Consider the following 16938-nt stretch of genomic DNA (forward strand, 5'->3'; position numbering starts at 1 on the left):
TGTCCATTTTAAGGACCTGTAAGGTGTCCACGCTGAGACCTGCTGCCTCAGAGCACCGCAGAAACCCGAGTTTACCTCCGACCGCTTCTGACCCACTTCCCCGATCAATGGCATCTGGAGGAGGAGGAGAGGAAGGGAGGGGGAAGTGAGGTCACGGGGAGGTGCTGATGATGTCTAACATACGCGGTCGACAGGAGGTAACCTCTGGAGCAGGTAGCGTGGAGGAGGTGCTAAACGAGAACGATGTCCAACTGTGTGTTTCATTAGGAACAGATGCTGCCGTGATGGGACAGGAGGAGGGAGAGGAGAGGAAGGGAGGGGAGGAGAGGACAGGAAGAGCAGGAGAAAGGAGAGGAGGAGGAGAGGAGAGGAAGAGGGAAGGAGGAGGAGAGGAGAGGACAGGAAGAGCTGGAGATAGGAGAGGACGAGGAGAGGAGAGAAAGGGAGGGGAGGAGAGGAAAGGAGGACGGGGAGAGAGGAGAGGAAGGGAGGACAGGAGAGGATAGGAGGAGGGGGAGGGGAGAGGAGGAGGAGAACAGAGCAACAAAATACAAACTTGTACAGACGTCCAGATTTCATAATCTGACTTTCTTAAAGACGTGAACATTTCAGTGTCACTGCACGATGTAAGCCACAAACGTACGCGCTGTTTTCTCCGTTTCCACACGTGTAACATCATATGTATCCTGGATTTGTTTCAAGCATCTAAAACGGGACCACACGCTGACAATGGTTGCAATACACTCATCACCAGCAGGGGGAGTGTAAGTTCTGAGTCAGTAAATCTGTGCCAGCTGGACAAGAGGAGAAAGTTTTAACCACAAAGGATGTATTTATCCATGCCGAGAGGGAACATTTTACAGCGATGATTGTCTTTATGGCTCATAACGTCTTCTGCAGAAACGAGCAGAAGCAACAGCACAGAGAAAAAGAAAAGTATGAAATCTGGGTGTAAGAGAAAATAAATGTACGTGAGGTTCAGTTGGCCACGCATGTTCATAAGAAGGTAGAAGGCGTCCAAGTACAATTTGCAAAGTGTTTGAAGTGTGTCAATGTAGTCAGGACATCTGGAAGACTGTGGTCGAACCCTGGTTGGTCTTTGTCGTTGTCATGGTTTGGTCCGGCAGTGGATGGCAATAGATTAACAAAGCAGGAGATGACCACAACAGTAACCTTTCTGCTAGCATCCATGTTGTCTGCACTGTTGTGTACCCAGATTGCTCTCGAGATGTCCTGTCAGGGTGTCCTGTCGGGTGTCCTGTCAGGGTGACCTGTTGGGGTGTCCAGTTGGGGGGTCCGATTGGGTGTCTTGTTGGGGTGTCCTGTCGGCTATCCTCTCGGGCTGTCCTCTTGGGTTGTCCTGTTGGGGCATCCTCTCAGGGTGTCCTGTGGAGGTGTCCTGTCAGGGTGTCCTCTGGGGGCGTCCTGTCAGGGTGTCCTCTTGGGGTGTCCTGTGGGGGTGTCCTGTCAGGGTGTCCACTTGGGGTGTCCTTCCAGCCTTTTCCTTGCTAATGTGGTCCTTCCAGTCACAGTTTTTCTGCACATCATGTTGAGTAGCACCCGGAAATGTTGCACATATGCAGAGTGGCAGGAAGTGGAAGTCAGTTTGTGGTTGGTCCACAGCATTTGGTTGGTCTCATGTTGGCTCAGGTCTCACAGACTGGTAGCTATAGTATAGCTGCTAGCGTAGTCGACCAATTGATGATTGTGTGCAACCCCAAATTTACAATGTCCCCAACTCCAGAAATTCTGAAATGAAATCAACAAAAACACAGAAGTATTCTACTGCCACTGAGAGACAACTCGGGACTAACTTGCCCCTAGTGGAGGAACCTTTAAATCATTCAGCGCCATGTCTAAGTGTCTGTGAGATGGGTGCACGGAGATGTTGTGGAGGCATGTACTTTAAGTCATTGTGTTGTAAAACTGAAGTATATTTTTGTCTTAGCGAAACAAAAACTCTTTGTTCTCATATTTTCCTGCGTACATTGTGTTGATGATGAAGGATTAAACTGTTCATCCACCAGGAGGCAGATTATCTTTGTTGACATACTGACATTCTTTAAAGCTATAATTATCGCGTGCTGGCGTCCATGTAGCTGTGAATATTTAATAACTTTCCATTATTTTTAAGACAACCTCTAAAGACATTTTAGACCCAAGGCCTGTGTTTATTTCAGGATGGTTCACCTCCAAACGCTCATATATAATGTTCCCGTAGCCAGAGAATTATGATAGCGCCATCATTTTAACACACACACACACACACACACGCACACAGTCTCCTGCCATCAATGGATTTTGATGAGTCATTAATGCTAATGCTAAGATCGCTAAGCTAACACATTATTCAGTTCGCTTGATGTCTTAATTTTCAATTTGACAAGTTAGCACTGCTCTAACACGTCGGTTGGGAATTTTTGTCACTCGTGCTAACTGTAGTCAGCATTTAACTAACTTGTGAGGCCTGATAACAAAATGTGTTAAATGATATAACAAATCACATTTTATTTTAGCTTTGTCACTGTTCCAAAACTGCGTTAGAACTAAATGCACCAATGAAACATTACACTTCTGAATCACTATGTCAGATAAGAACATGCTTCCCTGAAGTCAGCAGGAAAAGCACGTTTTTTCCCATAAACAGCTTCCAGACTTGTGTGTCTGATGGTCACATGTGATATTAAGTCATTTTGGGGACAATTTGAGAATCATTAGAATTTAAAAATAATAATTAATAATCAATAAAACAACTAACTCTAACAATAGTTGCCCGCCACTGTGAACTTTTATTTAAATGAGTTCACCTCCTGGTGAAATCCACATGAATCCATGATGGATAAAATAAGTGAGAGTCTGACAGCACATGACACTGCAGAATTTTCTAGCATTCTTTCACAGAAAACATTTTACTGTTTTCACTGTTTTGTGCATACCACTAACATTAGCAGAACTTAAATGTTGGCTAACTTGAACAGTAAAACCTTTACATGCTTAATTTGAATAATGTGGTAAATAACATTAAACCACATAGCTGATAAACCCTCAGCTAACCCCAGCTAAACTGTTCAGCGGCAAAACTGAAGCATTTTCCACATGGTGCTAAAGTAAGTCTGCTAGCTTACCAAAGTGTTTAGTTTACCAACGATAACTAAAACTCAGCTGCTGTTAAATTGTACGTGTAGCTAACTAGCTCTTGGCTAGTCTGAGGTAAATCTGCGAGTTAAAGTTTTATTGGGACTGAACAGTTTTTATGTAATTCGTAAAGTGACACACCTGCAGTAGTTTTTAAATCAAATAAACTAAACTGTGACACTTTATTTACCTGAATTCTGATTTTGTTTTTATGCACAAAAAACTACCATGAATTAAATGGAAAATTAACTTTTAATAGTCACTTTGTCACTTTTCTTATATTTTTCAAACACACAATCAGTTTTTAATATCTTGCCTCCATTTAGTCCATTTCATGGTTTTACTTATTTAAAATAATTTATGGTCCTTTTTGCATTTATTAAGATAAAATTAACTACATTAAAGACTGTAAATAAAAAAGATCATTTATTTTTTTTTTTTGGGGGGGGGGGGGGATTTGCAGTCTGCACCTTCATTATTAAAGTAGCTTCTTTTATTAATTAATTAATTATTATATTTTTTCTTCAGTCGACATTTACAGTTAGGTCCATGTATATTTTTACACTGACAGAGTTTTTGTTTGTTTGTTTCTTGCGTGTTCAAGCTGAAAGCAAATATTTAACATGACCTCAAAGTGCAGCTTCAATTTGAAGGTAATTATTCTGAAAAGGTGTCAATTTAAAAAAAAAAAAAAAAGCTTGTGTTGTTTGACCATTTTCCAAAGTCCAGAGTCACTTAAACTTTTAATCAGCTGAAATCTGAATGAAATAATCCTGAATAACACACAGGCTTACAGGAAAGAGACGATAGTCAATTTTAAATATAATCACCCTCAAATTAAAGCCGTCTGTCTCTGAGCTCTGCTCGAATGTTTTGCTTTCAGCTCTGATAATCTGCAACAATTAAACAAATGAAGAGGAACTTTGTCAGCGTGTGACTGTAACTCAGCCTCATACAGCCATTTTGCATGAATGTGTTTTGTGCGTTTGCGTTTCCAGACGTGTAAGACGTTCGTATCTATCCTCTTGTAGGTGGAGCGTCGTCGAGCACTGAGCTGGAGAGGCCGGCCGGACATAAAAGACAAAACTAAAGACACAAAGAGCATCTAAAGTTTCATGGCTTCCCCTCGCCAATTTATATATATTAAAAAAAAGCTTTTTTGTTCTCCCTCTGAGGATTTTTCTTTTTTTTTTTTTGTCTGTGGTCGTGACTGACTTCTTCTCCATGGTTCACAGTCTTGGTTTCAGGACAATCAAGTCGCAAAGACAAACTCTTTCTTGGAACAAAGATCCCCAAAAATGAAGGAATTTAAAGGTTTTTCCTCAGTGGGCTGTTTTTTTTTTTTTTTTGTTGTTGTTGTTGGTTTTTTTTTTTTTTGAGGACCCATCAGCGTAACCGTGGATCATCAACCCGCCGCCATTCACGGCGTTTTTGCTGCTCTTCTGCTTCTTTTTTAGGCTTTTTCCTGTTGAAGATTTGTGTTCCCACGGTTACATGTTCAGGTCTGTTTTAGGGGGGGTGGGGGGTGGGTTGGTAGCCCCAGTGCCTGTATTGATGCTCGTCAGTCAGGGGTCGGAAGACAGGGTGATTGGCAGGTAATCAGTCCACCTGTCTCCGCTCATCTCTGCCATCCACTGACAGATTGGTGGAAAACTAGTTTCGGTCCCTGCTGCTAGATCCACCTTTTAAGCCGCAAGCTTACTTCAAGCTAGGCTAGCACCTTCCATGCTAAGCTAGGCTAATCGCATGCTGGATTAAAAAAAAAATGTGCTGAGAGATTAAACGGATTTTAAAGGACTATATCAGAAATTCATGACATTTTCATTTCACATACACAGTTAGCATAGGTGTTGTGTCAGTAGCTTGCATTTTCCAAACCATACAACAGGATCACTTAAGTTAAAACTGCATTTCGACACTTCAAACTCCACAGCAGCTTGAAGTTGCAATCTGAAAATGTCCATCTTCTATACTCACTTACCCCAATTAAGGGAATGGGGGGGAGCCTGAAACCTATCCCAGCAGTCTTAGGGTGTGAAGCAGGTTTCACCCTGGACATAAAAATTCGAAAATATGCCTAAATGCGTGTATTTCAAAAAAGTCTCAAATATCGCAAAGAAAAACAAACAGATCCCCCCCCCCCCACACACACACACACACTACATTTTTATGCTTGAATGAGGTGGTATTTCAGGAGATTCAAAAAAGGCTTATTTTCAAAACATTTTATGGAAACACTTTTTTTTCACTAATACAGGTCAAATGATATACAGAAAGTGTAAAAAGACATTCTGAAATAATTGTGGTTTGTGGTATAGTATGTCTGGGTGAAGTCAGAGATGGACTTAATCTTAATCTCTACTCAAATTTTCACAGATATGTGAGTCAAATCTCTTTAATAAAATTTCCACCAGACTGGTCAGTCAAATCTCTTCAATGAAATTTCCACCGACCTGTCAGGAAAATCTCTTAATTTCTTTAATAAAATTTCCACGACCTGTTAGTTAAATCTCTTAATCTCTTTAATGAAATTCCCACCAACCTGTCAGTCAAATCTCTTAATCTCTTTACTGAAATTTTCACAGACTTGTCAGTCAAATGTCTTTCATGAAATTTCCATGACCTGTCAGTCAAATTTCTTAAGTGAAATTTCCACAGAGCTGTCAGTCAAATCTCCTCAGTGAACTTTTCTCTGACTTGCCAGTCAAATCTCGCTTGTGAAATTTCCACAACCTGTCAGTCAAATCTCTTTAATGAAATTTCAACCACCTGTAGGTCAAATCTCCTTAATGAAATTTTCAGGACTTGTCAGTCAAATCTCTTTAATATTTCCACCGACCTGTCAGTTAAATTGCTTATGTGAAATTTCCACCGACCTGTCAGTCAAATCTCTTTAATAAAATGTCCACCAACCTGTCAGTCAGCTCTCTAATGAAATTTCCACAGACCTGCCAGTGAAGTCTCTTTAGTGAAATTTCCACTGACGTGTCAGTTAAATTGCTTAATCTCTTTTTGTGAAATTATCACAGACCTGTCAGTCAAATCTCTTTCATGAAATTTTCACAGACCTGTCATTCAAAAGTCTTTAATTTTCTCAGATCTGTCACTTAAATGTCTTTCGTGAAATTTCCTCTGACCTGTCAGTCAAATCTCTTTAATGAGATTTCCACCAACCTATCAGTTAAATCTCTTTTGTGAAATTTCCACCGACCTGTCAGTCACATGTGTACTACCTTGTATGTTCCAGTAAATAATGCTTGTAGGACTCAGTGGTGGGACACTGGACTATTTCTGTGTACAACAGTGTTTATTCTGAACTATAAGAGTATGTTTTAGGCTATAACGTGTAAAATGTTGTATTTGTAGTTATGGCTGGTTTGCTGTAGGAGCCAATCGAAGCCGCTCAGTGAGCTGCTGCTGTACCTGTGAATGTACTTTGTATTCAGAGGTTTTTATGACAATAAATAAGTGCTGATATAAGGCCACGCCCTGCGGACGTCTTCTCTTTTAGTAATCTATGATTATTGATCACAGATAATTTCACATGAACTTTGACCCATGGGTTTGTCCATTCACAAGCTGTCTTCATCCTGCTGACCTCTATTGTAAGCACAAGGCCACTTCCCATGATGCTTCATTGCTGCAGAGCAACACGGACAGCATTTCATATGTAGATAATAAATTATGGGATTACAAACTGATGTTTTTCCCAAAATAATGTTCATATGTTGTCATCATAAATGAGATTTTATTGTCAACTGATGCTTCATTGGTTAAAACCTGAACATTTTAGCCAAAAGAAACAAATTTAATATGGATTATAATCCTGGTCAGGGTTATTTAATTCTAAAAACAGGATTTAATTTATGAATCATTGTTGTAAAAAATCTGAATATTTAATAAGATTTCCAGAGTTTAAAAAAAGTGGAAAAAAAAGGAAAAAAAAAAGATTTCAGATCATAAAAAAGGACAACTGTTATTGGCACAGTTTGATGCATTTACAGTAAATGGTCACTTTTCCACTTCCTTAGACAGTCAGGGGATGATGAACATTTCCATCATTCTTTCATAAATTCAAACTGTGGTACTCTGCGGTAAATCTGTCTGGAGGAGACAGTTCTCAAAAACTGAGTAACTGTGCAAGAAAGAGGCAAGTGAGGTAAGCCACCAAGACACCCAGACAACCCAGAAGGAGTTAGAGTCTTCTGTGGTTGTGACTGGAGAAGGTTTAGTTTGTTGCTTGGGTGTGTGTGTGTGTGTGTGTGTTTGTGTATGTGGAGACTGTAGATCATTATGATGTCATAAGGCAAGGATGTTTACTTTTCCTTTCTGATGTCATAAGGCAAAATTTTATTTTTAATCTCTTATGAATGTAATACGTATACATTGTCATAGCAGATCCTGCAATAATGTGTTTTATTATGTTTCAACACCAGAGGGCGCTAATCACATAGAGTGTCTTGTTTCAAAACAGCTGGTGATGTAATGAGGCCATATTTGTCACGTGATATTTTCAGCAGAAAAATGTCGTAAAACACGGGTGTTACTGAGTTTGATGTTATTAATTTATCATCCCCTGTCTTACCTTCTATCAATTCTTTAATTACAGTTTCATGTTCCCGTTCTTAGTGATGACCACATGCCATGTTTGCTAGCTTAGTGTATTCATTGACATTTACATCAAGGCGGGGCGAGTGTGGGCGGGTCACATGATGACCCTAATTCATGGACCATCCAGCAGGTGGCAGGTAATTTCTTCAGGACATTAACAGTTCACTGTCTCATTGCGTCATCCTCCTTATGTGCGCTTTTATTTTGGTGAGTTACAAGCTGGGAGTGTTTATTGTTTGTGTGACCAGCGCATAGAACAATAAGAAAGAGGAACAACTGTTCTTTTTTTTTCTTTTTTTTGCAAATAATCAGCTGCAGCCCAGAATTTGACCAATGAAATCTCAGAAAGTGTTCAATCAGAGGTGCAGACTCTGATCTTTGACCCCTGGTGGTTGAGTGGACATGACAATGGTATGTGTGTGTGAGAGAGAGAGAACCAGTCCTTAGTTCTGCTGTTATGTTTTAATTAAAGCTGAATGTCGCCTTTAATTACCGCTATGATAAACAACAGCTCACGTGCGTGCTCTTTTCTACACACCATCAAACTGACGAAGCTCACACACGTGCACAGAGCCTGCGGTCGGTCTCGGCGGTGCAGCAGAACTGTGTTTATGGCTGTTAATGAAAACTGAGGCCACAGTCCCAGAATCCCAGCGCTAATCACCACCCCGACACACATGCACAGCAACATGCACACACATGCAGGACGTACCCGTACCAGAAAATTCATCCATGTGTGGAAAAGCGCGCCTTCACATGGCGAAGCAGTTGTGTTGCTAGGCAGTTGTCTTCATGTGATGCTGAAGTAAAATGGCACACTCCGAAAAATCAGAGAAGAAATAAAGCAGGAGCTCCCCCTACAGGATGGAGGCTGTAGTTCAGGTTCAGACCAACAGCCGTAAATCATTTGACTCAGAATGTTCTTGCAGCATTCCCTGAATGTTGCCTGAAAGCTGAGTAAATATGGAAGATGTTTTAACAAGGATTTCATAGAAGGACTCCAGAAAATACGTTGAAGTACAGAGTAAACCCCGCCTCTCCCCCAGTGAGCACTGGGATAGGCTGCAGCCCCTGTGAACCTAAACTGTAATAATCTGGTTGAGAGAATTAATTAGTTTATCTGATTTGTTATCTGTCACCTCAAAGAATATGAAAGACAAGAAAATTCCTGCTGCGGTTCCACTTTTTGCCTGCAGATGGCGATGGTGCTGGTTTTCTGGTTTTCACATAAGTGTTCATCTTTCTTTGAGCTGGGTTTTCTTTACGTGACGCCACACCCCCGTGTTCCAGGAAACAGTGACATGGTCAGTGACAGAGTTATGCAAATTTGTCTTTAGTGTGATTGCTGAAATGAAGAGGAACTGGGCATGAACATTTTCACCAGCAAACTTGGAAAACCATCTGTTGCTTGGAGATGCGGACTTGTACTTCTTGACTCCAACAGCAGCGCTCAGTAAAGTTGCTGCTCTTTCATGTTCACAGCAGACATTTGAGATGTTTCAGGAGACCTGAATGCCCTTCAGAGATTTTCAGACACATCCAGGTGGAAGGAAACCTCAGTGCAGATGAACACCGATCAGAAGCGGAGGAGACATCCGTCTGGCCTGGGCATGTTTTGGGTTCGTCCTGAGGACCTGAGGGATGTGGCTACACAGGACCTTGAGCCGCCGTCAGCTTCTCCCTTCCTAAAGCCAAGAAGAATGTTTCTGTTCTTGCCAAAGACACGTAAAGCACAAAGTACCAGCAGGGATGGAAATGTGCACAGGCGTGGAGTCAGCCACGGTCACGTGTCGGGTCTGAGACGGTCCTCCTTAATGAGGAGACACAGGACGTACTGGTTCAGAGAGGAAACCTCATTACTGTGCTGGTTAGTGTGTCCCCCCATGTCCTCCCTCATTAAAGCGCCACGCTTGGCTACAGCCGGCGCCCAGACCCGGATTATCCACAACAACCAGATCAGCGGACACCTGCAGGAGCACTGAGGAGCCACAGAGCTTCAGAGTGCAGAATTAGAGGAGAGGAGAGAGATTAGAGGGGAACACAGGAGGAGGGAGGTCAGAAACAACTCAAGAGTGGGAGGGGAAAAGAGGAGCAGACAAAAGTCATAAGTTATTTGAGACGTCAAATAGAAAGGGTAAGAGGAGGCCACGGAAGAGGAGGAAGGAGGTGAGAAAGACCATCAGCAGAAGAATGAAGAGAAAAGTGGGAGGAGGAAAAGAAGCTGGAGGTCTGAAAAAAGGTTTGCATTAGGGTGAAAGAGATGAAAAATGAGGAGCAGAGGAGGTGCCCTGCAGGAGATTAAAGAAGAGGATGAAGAAGTAAAGGAGAAACTGAAGCTGAAGAAGAGTTTGTGAAAAGCGAGGAGGCGCAGAGAAAAGAGAGGAAGATTCTGTCATTAGTCCGGTTGAGGAGGAAGGAGGAGGTGAAACAAAAAACAGATGTATACAGGACAGGAGGAGGAGTAGCAGGAGCAAACAGGAGAAGCTCAGGAAGGGGAGCGAAAACAAAACATCAGTCAGGAGAAAAGAGAGAAGAAAGGAGCAGTGCAGGAGTGATGGTGGAAAACAGAGCAACTGCTACAGGAGGAAATGAAGGAGGAGCACCTGAGGAGGAGATGTCAATAAGGAGCATCACAGCATGTGTTTGGAAAACTAACGGAAGGAAGAGGAGGAACAGAAGCAAATAGGAGAGTAGGAGAGGCAATAAAATGAGGAAAATCCATCAGAGGAGAAGAAGAAAAGGATGACTCAGCAGTTTGGTAATAAAGAAGTGAAGGAGGTGGAGAAGGGGAGGAGCAGGTGGAGAGACAATGAGTGAAGGTAGAGTGCATGAGTGATGGAGGAGGAAGACAAGGAGGAGAAGACAGCAGGGAGGAGGAGAAACAAGTAATGAGGAAATAGAGCAGAAGAGGAGGAAAGGTGTGGAAGAAAGGAGGGAGAGGAGCAGAGGACAAAAAAGGAAAGGCGCAAAGTGGAACCATGAAGGAGGAGTAAAACAGGGAGATCATAAAAAAGGTGGTAGGAGAGAAGTTACAGAGGAAAATGAAGGATGAGGAGGACTGGTGGAGGAGGATGAGAGTGTCGGGGCTGAAGAAGAGCTGAGGAGGAGCAGCAGAGGGAGGGCATGTATTTGTCAGGTTAATCTCTCCTATTAGCGTCTCCTCTGTGTGCTGTAAGGATTAGCCTGTTGTCGGAGCTCCAGTAGACCCCCTGCACCTCCTCTTCTCCTCCTGCTCCCGAAGCCCGGCGAGGTTTCCGTGTTTGTTTGGTGCCTGCTGCTGAATAGCCAATGAGGTGATGGATGGCACGGCGTCTCCATGGGCAACGGTTTAGAGGCCCTCCCCTCAATTAACCTCTTGCCGTGGCTCACACTCATACACACGCACATATTTAGCGATAACGCATACATTGATATGCAAGATACAAAGTGATGCAGCCACATGCGGATCAGGTCAGCGGGAGGCGGCTGCTCATAATTCATGGCACACAGATTAAAACACGCAACTCAGCCGCTGGATTTACAATTCAGGTCACACAGGAAGAGATAAAAACACACAGAGGCAAGAGCGGGGTCAGCGGGGTCAACAGGGCAGCTAAAACACAGAGGGTGCACGCACACACACACCTACACACACACACACACACACACACACACACACTTATACACAACACACACACCTATATACAACACACACACACACACACACCTATACACAACACACACACACACGCACCTATACACAACACACACACACACACCTATACACAACACACACACACACCTATACACAACACACATACACGTATATACAAACACATACATTATGCAAACACATTACACTTGCACACACATACACATACATACAAACACTTACATCAAATACACACACACACAAACACATACATCAAATATACACACACACAAACACATACATCAATTATACACACACACATAAACACATACATCAAATATACACACACACACACACACATACAAATAACACACACAAATACACATACATACAAATAACACACACAAATACACATACATACAAACACATACATCATACACACACGCACAAATACATATACATACAAATACATCACACGCAAACACGCAACACACATACATACAAATACATACGTCATACACACACACACACACACAAATACAAACATCATAAACACGCACGCAAACACACACACACAAATACATCAAATATAGAAATGCATACATCATATACAAACACACACACACGCAGAGACACACACAAATACACATACATACAAATGCATACATCATACACACACACACACAAATACATACATCATACACACACACACACAAATACATACATCATACACACACACACAAATGCATACATCATACACACACACACAAATGCATACATCATACACACACACAAATACATACATCATAAACACACACAGGCATACAAACACACACACACACACACACACAAATACATCAAATATAGAAATGCACACATCATATACAAACACACACACACAAATACACATACGTACAAATACATCATACACACACATACAAATAACAGACACAAATAAATATACATCAATCAATCAATCAATTTTTTTTATATATAGCGCCAAATCACAACAAACAGTTGCCCCAAGGCGCTTTATATTGTAAGGCAAGGCCATACAATAATTATGTAAAACCCCAACGGTCAAAACGACCCCCTGTGAGCAAGCACTTGGCTACAGTGGGAAGGAAAAACTCCCTTTTAACAGGAAGAAACCTCCAGCAGAACCAGGCTCAGGTATGTATGGCTTTTTTTCCATCAGAATTTTTTCAGAAACTGTTAGAGACTGGCAGCTGGAAACCATTAGAAAAATTTATCTGGCTTTCGGTGAAAATGTTACGGGCTTGGTAGAGAATAAGGAGTGTTACTGTCGCTTTAAGGACGGCCCCCAGCGGCTGTGGGGCACGCCGCGCTCCGAAGCCGCCATCGACAGGCTGGACGACCATTTCATTTCTAAACGGATGGCTGTCTGGATCCGTGACCATCGTGTGCCGTTTCTCTGGTTATCACAAGAGCTGGACATCAACCATTTTCCGGCAGATTTCACTTTTAACAAGAGATTTTGTCATGGAAAGCCGAGCGGAGGCTTTGCACGTCACGATGGATGCGTGGAATTCCTCCGCACGTCTGTCTCAATGTACCGAAAAAGTGCTGATGTACACGTCTTTTCACAATTCCTGTGCTAGTCAGACGATGCCCCGGATAAAACACAGCGTCCAATTTGGAAATGAACGGCACATTCCACTGTTACTGTTACGTCGTGGCGGTGCCACATGGCGCACAGCAACGCCGTGATGAAGCCTCACGGGACATGTTCTGGCATGTCCAGGCACATCCACAATTTCTCGGATAATCACTCGATGGAAAAACCAGCGATAGCTGTGTGGCGACCCCTACAGGTCACCACCAAAAAAAAAAAAAGAAATTCTCAAACTAGGGTAAGAAAAACAAGCAGAGGCGTGGACCCAAGTTACAATAACTCACAATTTTTATTTTCAAAGGTTTAAAATGGCCAACTTGTGTTGTGGTTAAAAATTAATTAACAAACACAAAGCATGGAGGGATTGGTCAGCAGCAAGGGCTTACCGGTGAAAAGGAGACACCAGCAGTGATGGTCCCTAAAGAAAGAAATAAGCACCCCAGTCACACGTGACACACACACCACAATCACACTGTGAAGGTCCAATCCTGCGGGGTGGGTGAAGCACAACACACCAAAATCGAGGGATCCAACACCCTGGGCCCCTACACCACCATCGTTGCCCCACAACTGAAAAACAAATAAAAGAGATCAAAACAATCCCCCAATGAGACATAGTTAAAAAAAAAATATTTAAAATTAACCACAGACTAGACGCAAAAAAAAAGCACATCAGCCAATATTAAAAAGAAACACACAATATACAGTTAAAAGAAAAAGGATAAAATAAAAAAACAAAAATTACTAGACTCTAATCCAAACCCCCACAAGCGCTACTGCGCAAAGAGGCCTGGATATGTTGCAGGTGTCTAAGTTAGCCACCAGGGGGGTATGCTAACATTAACACGTGCAGACAACACGCTAAAACCAAGTAAGGCAAAGCAGCAGCGGTCTCATGCAGCCGGTCCAGAGCCGCTGTCCACACCAGAGATCTGCCATAACATCACAAATTATTAAATTACTACAAAAAAAAAAAACAGAACATATGCATTGCTAACACGTTGAGCTACATACCAATGAAGGAGCCGCTTAATCACAGGAAGGGAGGGAGGAGCGCTACAGCTGCTGATGTCGCCGTAATGACCTACGGATCACGTTTCCCCCACAACACGATAACCACAGATTTCCTGCCTGCTGTAAATTTACAAATATAATAATAAACTATAGCCTCATTTAGCCGTCTTGCAGGCAGTGCGATTACAGCAACGTACCTGAGCTGCAGAAGACGAGGCGCACACCCAGATAGCGCACAGAAGGAGGCTGGCAACTCGCTGCACGATAACGTGCTGCAGAATAAAATCATTAACGACAAACACCAAAACAATAAAGTTGATACGCAGCACAGCACTGCTACATACCTGCACCGGGAGTGAGGCAAAAGAAACCAAGTGGTGGAAGTGGAGCGGCTAAGCATGCCCGCTCAATACCATGCCGAACCAGGAAGGGCCCACCCATAATCAATCAATCAATCAATCAATTTTTTTATATAGTGCCAAATCACAACAAACAGTTGCCCCAAGGTGCTTTATATTGTAAGGCAAGGCCATACAATAATTATGTAAAACCCCAACGGTCAAAACGACCCCCTGTGAGCAAGCACTTGGCTACAGTGGGAAGGAAAAACTCCCTTTTAACAGGAAGAAACCTCCAGCAGAACCAGGCTCAGGGAGGGGCAGTCTTCTGCTGGGACTGGTTGGGGCTGAGGGAGAGAACCAGGAAAAAGACATGCTGTGGAGAGGAGCAGAGATCGATCACTAATGATTAAATGCAGAGTGGTGCATACAGAGCAAAAAGAGAAAGAAACAGTGCATCATGGGAACCCCCCAGCAGTCTACGTCTATAGCAGCATAACTAAGGGATGGTTCAGGGTCACCTGATCCAGCCCTAACTATAAGCTTTAGCAAAAAGGAAAGTTTTAAGCCTAATCTTAAAAGTAGAGAGGGTGTCTGTCTCCCTGATCTGAATTGGGAGCTGGTTCCACAGGAGAGGAGCCTGAAAGCTGAAGGCTCTGCCTCCCATTCTACTCTTACAAACCCTAGGAACTACAAGTAAGCCTGCAGTCTGAGAGCGAAGCGCTCTATTGGGGTGATATTGTACTACGAGGTCCCTAAGATAAGATGGGACCTGATTATTCAAAACCTTATAAGTAAGAAGAAGAATTTTAAATTCTATTCTAGAATTAACAGGAAGCCAATGAAGAGAGGCCAATATGGGTGAGATATGCTCTCTCCTTCTAGTCCCCGTCAGTACTCTAGCTGCAGCATTTTGAATTAACTGAAGGCTTTTTAGGGAACTTTTAGGACAACCTGATAATAATGAATTACAATAGTCCAGCCTAGAGGAAATAAATGCATGAATTAGTTTTTCAGCATCACTCTGAGACAAGACCTTTCTGATTTTAGAGATATTGCGTAAATGCAAAAAAGCAGTCCTACATATTTGTTTAATTTGCGCTTTGAATGACATATCCTGATCAAAAATGACTCCAAGATTTCTCACAGTATTACTAGAGGTCAGGGTAATGCCATCCAGAGTAAGGATCTGGTTAGACACCATGTTTCTAAGATTTGTGGGGCCAAGTACAATAACTTCAGTTTTTATCTGAGTTTAAAAGCAGGAAATTAGAGGTCATCCATGTCTTTATGTCTGTAAGACAATCCTGCAGTTTAGCTAATTGGTGTGTGTCCTCTGGCTTCATGGATAGATAAAGCTGGGTATCATCTGCGTAACAATGAAAATTTAAGCAATACCGTCTAATAATACTGTCTAAGGGAAGCATGTATAAAGTGAATAAAATTGGTCCTAGCACAGAACCTTGTGGAACTCCATAATTAACTTTAGTCTGTGAAGAAGATTCCCCATTTACATGAACAAATTGTAATCTATTAGACAAATATGATTCAAACCACCGCAGCGCAGTGCCTTTAATACCTATGGCATGCTCTAATCTCTGTAATAAACTTTTATGGTCAACAGTATCAAAAGCAGCACTGAGGTCTAACAGAACAAGCACAGAGATGAGTCCACTGTCCGAGGCCATAAGAAGATCATTTATAACCTTCACTAATGCTGTTTCTGTACTAGGATGAATTCTAAAACCTGACTGAAACTCTTCAAATAGACCATTCCTCTGCAGATGATCAGTTAGCTGTTTTACAACTACCCTTTCAAGAATTTTTGAGAGAAAATTCCATAAGGCACCACTCTTTTTGAAGTGTGCCCCTAACGAGGATTGGATGAACCAAATGACAATCAGGGGAGAGACAGGGAATACTCCTCCTGCTACAGCTGTCTGAACGCCGTCTCAAAGCCGTCCTGTGAAACCAAAACGGAGGTGGTTTTGTCTCGCTCCAGTAGTGAATCCATTCATTCATTCCTTCCCCTAGGTGGACCGCCTTAACAGGGCTAATGAGTCCCATCTACCCACTGCTATAACCCAGTCAGCTGGGAGGCTCGTGATGGCGGGAGCGCCTAGATCCCGTATAGGTCATGGACCTACCACTGCCATACTTGAATAAACAATATCTGTGTTGTAAAACAACAAAAACACAAAGCCAACCTAATCAAAACCAAAGTGAGTGCAGCTCCAGGAAAACCTACCTGAAACAATCTAAAACTGACTGAAAATAAATCTGACTCAATCTAAACCAAAAACAATTCATCTAGCGCAACATAACTATAGCTTGTAAGCTAACAAACGGAATATCAAATCAAATTTATTTATTTATTTATTTATATAGCGCCAAGTCACAACAAACAGTCACCCCAAGGCGCTTTACATACATACAAATACGACACACACAAATACACATACATACAAATACATCATACACACACATAAATACAAATAACACAGACACAAATAAATACACATACATGCAAATGCATACATCATACACACACATACATACAAATAACACATACA

The 16938-nt window shown here is 42.2% G+C and overlaps 1 protein-coding gene across 2 annotated transcripts in view; it reads left to right on the top strand.

Annotated features, from left to right (window-relative positions):
• Positions 1–16938, top strand: part of LOC117520936 (protocadherin-1-like) — a 282301-nt gene that overhangs the window by 217199 nt on the left and 48164 nt on the right. Inside the window, exon 5 of one of the 2 annotated variants that reach the window (XM_034182277.1) lies at positions 4167–4274. The exons of the other annotated variant lie outside the window; for it this stretch is intronic. Within the exon in view, the coding sequence (XP_034038168.1) occupies positions 4167–4225 (59 nt within the window). The 3' untranslated portion in view covers positions 4226–4274. Of the gene's footprint in view, positions 1–4166; positions 4275–16938 lie in introns of those variants that run through there. 2 annotated transcript variants of the gene reach the window in all.

Source organism: Thalassophryne amazonica, chromosome 11 (assembly GCF_902500255.1).
Source record: "Thalassophryne amazonica chromosome 11, fThaAma1.1, whole genome shotgun sequence".
Lineage (NCBI taxonomy): Eukaryota > Metazoa > Chordata > Actinopteri > Batrachoidiformes > Batrachoididae > Thalassophryne > Thalassophryne amazonica.